Consider the following 8566-nt stretch of genomic DNA (forward strand, 5'->3'; position numbering starts at 1 on the left):
TCTTTATGACGGTGCTGTATTAGATGTTACATGGTCATACTGTATACATTGGACTTAGCAAGAAACCTGTATTTACATATACTGTTGCCCATAAAGTTGGACAAACATTCAGACACACTCCTCTTTTTATTCCTATTTATACACATCAGTAATCACATTGGAAGAGACTGCACATCTCTATGGTAGTGTAAGGGAGAGAGACCACACCTGCTACAGTGACTCTCTCTTGCTTGCCCTCTAACGATGGACTTCATCAATGCACCCACTTTGTTTTTTTTTTTGTATGGATAAAAACACGCTTTCTCACATCTCCAGCTGAAGCTTCAAAGTGGACCCTGTATCATTATGCCACTCATTGGTCTTATTTTCTATGACTGATATTTAATCTGTAATATAGATTATCTACACATCACATTTTTATCACAGAATTATAATAAGATTTAATAAACGTGCTTTAACACTTAATTAGCCCAATTTGGTTGGTTTCTAGTTGGAAGGATATTTATTCTCTTCATGACACAAGGTTTTCAAGCTCATGATTATAAATTCTGGAGCTGACACCTGTGTTTTTTTACTTTGAAGATTGTCAGTGTCAAAGTAAACAGGCCTACTATTTTTCACCATACAAATAATAAAGACATTCTAAATATGTAGTTTCGTGCAGGCTATAGTGTAATGTGTGACATTTTGTTACACTGTTAAGTGTAATGAACAACGTGTTCCTGACACTGTGTGAACTGCAGGGCCAGTTCACACAAAAGGTTAATCATAACCAGTTAATCATTTTGGGAGGGATAAGACACTTCCTTGTTTAGTCTAAAATTTGGAAGAGGGATTATGCCTTTAAAGATCTGTTAATTTAGGAAACCACACCCAAATTAATTCAGCGGGAGGTGAGTGGGATGGTTTTGCAATCGAAACAAAACCACTGCTTTTCAAATGCCCCGTTGCAAAGTCCTTCAGTCGTGTCTCTTGTTAACCTTGCCCCACTTTGTGCGCCCACAAACAGAATGACCGACTATGAAGCTGCAACCGCCTTCCTCGGAGAATGGGGAAGTTTCCAGCAGCAGGTGTTTTTCCTCCTCTGTCTGAGCACCGTCCCCAACGGCTTCGCCGCTCTGTCCATCGTGTTCCTCGCCGACACGCCGCCCCACCGCTGCCTCGTTCCCGCGCGCGTCAACCTCACCGCCGCGTGGAGGAACAGCAGCATCCCGCTGGAGGAGGACGGACACAGCGGCGCGCTGGTGCCCAGCAAGTGCTACAGATACAGACTTGATGATCTACTGAGTTTCTCGGAGAGAGATTTACTGCCCGGCGTTGATGTCAATCTGTCTAATGTGCCCAAAGAAGGCTGCTTGGACGGGTGGGAGTATGACCGCAGCGTTTACATTTCTACCATCATATCTGAGGTTTGTTGACCTGCGATGCTTCCGTGATCAGGGAGAATGAATCGCTGGCTTATTAAGCGCAACGTCCCTAAAACACCGAAAAAATATTTTAAGAGTGGCATGGGTTTGAATCACTCACTGTGATAATCCTTGCCTACAAAATACCTTACATCTATCTCAGGATAGATACTGGGTATTCACAAACAAACAAACAAAAGCAACAACAATAACAACAAACAGAAGCTCTAATTGCAGGTATCACCCATTAGAAAAATGTATAAAAAACAGAAATAATATTTTTTCCTGTGTGATCATACAGGTGTTTCTACTGTTTTGTCCACCTCCACTGAAGACATGTTGGAACATCATAAAAAAAATCTTCCATTATTACATTACAACATTTGTCAACATTACATATAAAATGTGCACTGCACGTCTCTATAAGTCTCTATAAGTGAATTTTTTTAAAATATATGTTTATACTGTGGGGCTGTTTTTCTTGCTAAGGGATCATAACTTTATGATTGGACACTTTTACTGTACTTGATGTACTCTGATCTACACTACATGTGAGTGTGTGTGTGTGTCTTGCAGTGGGACCTGGTGTGTGATGACAGGTGGAAGAACCCGCTGACTTCCTCTGTCTTCTTCTGTGGAGTTCTCACTGGCTCCTTCATTTCAGGGCAGCTCTCTGACAGGTGACACACAAAAGAGTAACTTGACCTTTTTGTCACTGAACACAGACCCGAGCCTACAGCAGTTTTCTGCCAAAACACAAGCCTGTGCACGTGGTAGGCTAATGGTCCTCTTTAACCTTTAACTCAATGTCTTCTTTCAGATTTCAACATAGAAACATCTTGTCAATGATTCACTAGATTTTTCAGTCATTTAATCTTAAGATTGTGTCTTCAGAATTTAGGTAAAAGGTCAGGTCAGCAGCGTTGCCTGTGGCTGTAGACTGCAAACAAACAAACAAACAAACAAACAAACAAACAAACAAACAAACAAACAAACAGACAAACGGACAAACAGACTGAAAGAAATCTGTAGCCCAATCCTCATCTCTGCTTGAAGCTAGCCCGATCAAGGCTGCCTTAGCTGCTGTCAAGTTGTACTGTGGGTATTGAAGGCACCAGGTTTTAATAAGGAATAAAGGAGGATGATGTCTCTGGTTTTGCTGCATTGAGTTTGATCCTCTTTTCTTTTCTTTTTTTTTTTTAACCGTCCATTGTGAGCCTAACAATGTTATAGGAGTGTAATGAACATTTTTTTCAAAATAATGTATGTATGTCATGTATGCTCTTCCTTGGAGCCACAATGTAAAAACCATACATGAGTTGATCATAATGTCAGGAATTTAAATGACCTTCCCATCTACGCAGCATGTTTCCATGGTGATTAACCCGTGCTTTATGTCCTTTCTAGGTATGGGAGGAAAATAGTGATGTTTGCTACCATAGCAATCCAGACAGTGTTCACATTCATTCAGGTCTTTTCTCAATCCTGGCCTATGTTCTGCGCTGTGTTCTTTGTTGTCGGGTTGGGACAAATCTCCAATTACATGGCTGCGTTTGTGTTAGGTACCCTCACTCCTCTCTATTCACTGATTCTCAAAACTATTTAGTTGCCAACTGGTTCATGATTATGCAAAAGACTGTGTTGTACATTTATTGTGTTTTTTTTTTCTTGTCTTGTGCTCAGGAACTGAGATTTTAGGTCCACGTGTGCGGACGATTTTCTCCACTGCGGGTGTGAGTCTGTTCTTTGGTGTAGGCTACATGCTGCTGCCGTTGTTGGCTTTCTTCATCAGAGACTGGAGGATGCTTCTGTTAGGCCTCACAGTGCCTAGCTTCCTTTGTTTGCCTCTCTGGTGGTAGGTAGGTGTGTGTTTGCTCGTGTGTGTCTTTATAAGTGCTGTTACATATTTTGCCATGCCTGCTGTCTGCAGATAATGCTTTTCTGTAATGCTGACTGGTGTATAAAGGGGCCTGTAGCAGTGCTAGGGGAGTATTCTAGTGTGTTGATGTTTTCTGTTTCTTGTCCTTTGTGGTTTTTATTAGATTTTGGGTCTTTGGATTGTTGGTCAGGCAAAACAATTTGTTATCATTAGTTGCATGAGTATTATCTGAAAAAAAAGAAAAAAAAAAGAAGAAGAAATATATATACACTGACTTTACTGTGTATTGCCAGTTCAATGACCACAACTGAATCCGCCTATCTCAACTTGTCTAGTGTTAGGTAGGTTTTACTTTTATGCAGGCGCTCAATTTAGCATGACAAAGAATCAAAATGAGGAAAACAGGAAAGCCTCAGTTGTATGGTTTCCTCTGGTTCAGGGGACTGAAGCGCTCTCTCTCACTGTCCACTCTGTTGTGTAATGAGGCAGGTTCATTCCAGAGTCTCCTCGGTGGCTCCTCTCTCAGGGAAGAGTGGAGGAGGCTGAGGCCATAGTAAGAGATGCTGCTAAGAGGAACAAAATCGAGCCCCCGCGGGTCATCTTTAGTCCTTCGCAGGTGAGATCTCGCTGACAAACTGCTTTATGTGAATTCATAAACATCAAGGAGCTGGGCACTTTCCTTGCTCCTTGGCAATGTGCTTCTCATGGGGGATGACACTGAATTTAGCCTTCTATTCCTCTGAAAACACAATATTTACGCAATCCTATAACCCTTTTACGTAAGCCATCAACAAGTTCTTACACGTTTCCCTGCTCATACTGGTTAGCTGTGCATCAGCTTTTCTTTGCACGTTTACTTCTGAGATGGGGAAAGTGAATGAGAATGAACCCTGTAGGGTTCACAGCTCGGTGGGATGTAATCATTTACTGTTCTGCACATGAGTGAATGCTAACCTATATGGCAGCAGACAGACACTTTGCGGAGATTCACCCAACAGATTCCCCTCTGTTACTAGAGTAATTTGCCAAAATGTCTGTTGTCTGTCAGTATTATAAAGCAGCTACAGTATTTGATGAGCAACTGGGTATTGTTCTTCCATTACAGCAGCTAATTGTTTTTAATTAACTGCAAAAAAGCAGTTTTTCTGCACACTTCGTTCTTCCATCCATCTGGCCTAGCCCACACCCAACTTCTGAGCTGTGAACTTTGTTCTAGAAAAACAAAGCTGCCACACTGATGACTTGTCCTCAGTGCAGACGCCTCTTGTCCTGCACTGTCCACCTCAGAAACTGACAATGGGCCTCAGAAAGTATCAGAAGGTGTATATCTCTTGAGTTATATTTTGAAACATAACTCAAGAGATATACAGTTCATGCCAATAGCATAACAGTCAAGCGTGATGGCTAAATTCTTGGCTGTTTTCTGTTCAAAAAAGCAGAATCCAGAATCCATCTATCTTTCTATTTACTACAAGCATTTTCCCCCAAGCATTTTCACATTGGACTTTTCCCTCCATTCAATTCAGATCCTTGTATTTTACTATTCTGTGTATGAACATGTGCACATGCATGTGTTCACTAAGAAAGTGGCCCCCACATTCTCTCTGATGAAATTATTTCTAGACTGATGGCTCTGCTTGTTAAGTGCTTGTTGTTCCACGTGCTCTGCCGCCCCACAGAAAGAACTTCAGTCTGAGAAGCAGACACCCCACAACATCTGTGACCTGCTACGTTCTCGAAACATCCGCTGGATCTCTATCACGCTGTGGCTGGTCTGGTGAGTCCCTGCTGTCCCATCTGACCTCCACATTCAGTACAGTGACCCTGCATGCACAACTGCACGCACACACCTAAGCACTCGTATGAAGACATATACGCACGCTGTTACACACATACTTACACTGTTTCAGCCTGTTCATGCGTCACCTCGACCACATGTCAGCCCATTTCACTAACAACAAATAATGACCTGTCGGGTGCTGTGAAGCCTGCAACTAAGATCAAAATCGGGTTTTATGTAACTGCACAGTATGCCTGTATTCTTCCTGTGCTCACTTCCTTGCTGAGTCTGGAAACAGATGCAGCTTGACCTTGCTTTGATTCAGAAAAGGTTCCATTCAGTCTTACTTAAAAAAAAAAAAAAAAAGTCATGAGCTAATCACAGCAGGTGGATAAGTAGTATGTTATTATTATTTTTTTGCTGATTTATGCCACTTCTGCTAATAACGTTTTACTCTCCTTAAATTTCTTGCACCATTCTCAAAAAATGTCACCAATTCCTTAATTTAATAATTGAACGCTGTTGTAATCAGGGATAGTAAAAAGCTCATGAGGTCTTACCAAATAGCTTCTTCTTAGATCTTTCTTTGTCTTAATTACCATTGAACTTCTTCTTGTGTGGGTCAATATTTACCACCAAAAACTCTTCCTGCACTATTCCCGCTTCTTAATTTGTCATTAGGACACTTGAAACCTTCTTTCTCAACTAATTTCCAACACCTTTTAATGTGATTTTTTTTTTTTAATTTTCAGTTTCCTTCAGTGTCTCCTTTCTGCACCTATGGTCAAAAAGCAATATTGCACCTGTTTATGCTTAAATGTGCAATAACATTTTTTGGCCACTTGTGGGCAGCAGAAATAAGCTGTAAACAAAACCATAACGCATTATTCCTTATAATATTTGCTAAGAAAAACTCTTAGCAAATAGTTGACTGTTTACATATCTAGTAGATATGTAGCAACATTAGCATTAATGTAAAATCGTGTTTGTGTCCTATTTAGTCAGCTGATCATTTTCTGTGGGTTTTTTGTTACAAGCAACTCCTTTCACCTTACATGTAATCATTTAATCCATTAGTATTGTAAAAAATATTGATTAGACTCACCGGAGCAGGTGTTTTGATGACTTCTTTCGTGATGGCATTTTCAGTCAGTTTGCTCTGAGCATCCCCCATTTGTCCCGTCCTGTTCTCCTGTATGAGGGAGACCATGTCTTAATTAATCACCACATACTGTATTTGTGACCTGCACAGTTCAACTACCTTAGACAAAGTGCCAACAAGCTGTCAGTACCAATCTGTGAAAGTCTTTACCTCTGCTCCTCTACAGCTTTTGATTCACCCTCATTTCCTATATGCACATACATTTACCACAGAGGCTGACAGGTTTCAAGACCACAAATACTGATAAAGCTGGTCGAGCGTGGACACAAACAAGTCTGACTGTGTTTCTTACTATGCTGTAGTGTCATTCCATTTAGCTGTGCAGGAAGATAAACAACCCCAGGTTGTCAGTTGTGATTACTGTGATGATCCCCACAGGAACACTGTGACTATCGCTTATTTTGCACTTTCCCTGAATACGGCGAACCTTCATGGCAACTCGTACTTCAACTGTTTCCTGTCGGCTGTGGTGGAGATGCCAGCCTACACTCTGACATGGGTTATGTTTCGCTGGTGTTCCAGACGACTCTGTCTCTGCTCCACCCTTTTCATGGGAGGATTGTTTCTACTCCTCATACAGCTCATACCAGCAAGTATGGCACCTCAATGGACAACAAGTTAATGCTACATTCAGATATGTAAGATCATTACGTGTCATAATTTTATCATTATATCGTCTGAAGCTCAGGTTTGTTCACTTGCTCGCATGTAAGATGATAGACCTGCAGATACACTTTATAAGCTGAGATGTTCTCATTATAATCCAAGTAGCAATTTTATTTGAATTTTTGTTTGTTGCATTGTCAGCCTATTTCATTAATATCTGGTATCTAACCCCGAATATTATAATTTAATTTTATTCTCTCTAGACCTGTTTTCTCTAGCCATAACACTCGAGATGACAGGGAAGTTTGCCGTGACGACAGCATTTGCCATCGTGTACGCCTACACAGCAGAACTCTACCCGACTGTACTGAGGAATACAGCTGTTGGCACCTGCTCCATGGCCTCCAGAATAGGCAGCATCATTGCTCCATACTTCATTTACTTAAGTAAGAATGCTCTTTCCTCTGTCTGAAGTAGTTATGTCTCATCACATCAGCTGTGCTAACTGGCTCTGGAGTTTTTATTTTCATTTTCCATCTCTGCATTTCCTCTTTTCATTCACCAAGTACATCAAACTCAAGCATTAAAGCAGCGATAAATACAAAGATGGACAAAAGGATGCCGGTGTGTTGTTCTCGTGTAAAAAATTCATTGGGTCTAATTTTGCCCGATCTTACGCGTTTATCAGATGCAGCTGAAATGCAAACAGGAAAGCTTTAGAGACGTTTAGTTCCTGAAATGAGTTCCCCTGGTTTTACCTGGAACTTTTAGGTCAAAGAGGCCTAATAATCAGAATTACCACTACCTATATATTTTTTGGTATTTGGAAGTAAATGGAACTATTTGGATGCATTGTTAAGAAAAGTAGCCCTTTTCCCCCAACTGACCTGCAATAACGACGAGAAACAAGAGGTGGACAAGAAGCTGGTCTCCTAAACAAAAACAAAACAAGAACAAATGTTATTAGAACAAAAGCATAAAAACAGGCGTGATTAGCACTCAGACTGGATAGACCAGTCGAGTTTAGAAGTTTCTGTTAAGATTTAGGTGATTGGGTTCATTAATACAGCCACATCAGGTTTTTTTTTTAAGTCCACCTTTTGTCTTTTTGTTTTTACCAACTCTGTGGTACCATTGTAGCCAAAGCTGTTTTTCACTGTCTCTTCCTCTGATGTGCTGCCACAGGAAGCTATTCAGTTTCACTGCCTTACATCCTCATGGGAAGTCTTACGGCTCTGTCGGGGTTGCTGAGTCTCCTGCTGCCCGAGAGCTATGGAATGCCTCTGCCTGACACCATCACTCACATGCAGCACTTCCCTGGGTGAGACTCCACCTCCCTGTCACAATGTTTCCTCAGACTCGGGGTTATTATAGATCTGAATTGGTCCCCTGGTTTACATTTTTGTACAGGTCAATTTTTATGTTTAGCATATGTGAGCTTAGTTTGAATCACTTCTCTGTCTGGGTTTTGGCAGTTTCATTTGGACTGCTCTGCGTCTGAGAATCATTACTACATCTGTATCACTCTGTTTTTTTACCCTAGATGTTGTCAGAAGACACCTTATACAGTCACACACACTGGAGAAGAGGAAACCGCTGGTGACAGAAAGTCTCCGGTTTCCCCTTGAACAAGGAGCAGCACTCACATTGAGGCGAATAAGTGGACAAACATCAAGTCTCTGCGCACATTTCTGCCATAAGGACATTTGTTAAGTATAAAGGATACGAAGGAA

The 8566-nt window shown here is 41.1% G+C and overlaps 1 protein-coding gene across 1 annotated transcript; it reads left to right on the forward strand.

Moving 5' to 3' along the window:
* Positions 1 to 1007: 1007 nt before the first annotated feature.
* On the forward strand, positions 1008 to 8566 carry LOC121190615 (solute carrier family 22 member 5-like). The gene is made up of 10 exons (XM_041051498.1): positions 1008 to 1409; positions 1983 to 2086; positions 2814 to 2968; positions 3090 to 3261; positions 3775 to 3901; positions 4965 to 5062; positions 6606 to 6820; positions 7097 to 7279; positions 8019 to 8154; positions 8377 to 8566. The coding sequence occupies exons 1-10, from the start codon at positions 1011 to 1013 to the stop codon at positions 8459 to 8461; spliced, it is 1674 nt and encodes a 557-aa protein (XP_040907432.1). The 5' UTR covers positions 1008 to 1010; the 3' UTR covers positions 8462 to 8566.

This window comes from Toxotes jaculatrix, chromosome 12 (assembly GCF_017976425.1).
Source record: "Toxotes jaculatrix isolate fToxJac2 chromosome 12, fToxJac2.pri, whole genome shotgun sequence".
Lineage (NCBI taxonomy): Eukaryota > Metazoa > Chordata > Actinopteri > Toxotidae > Toxotes > Toxotes jaculatrix.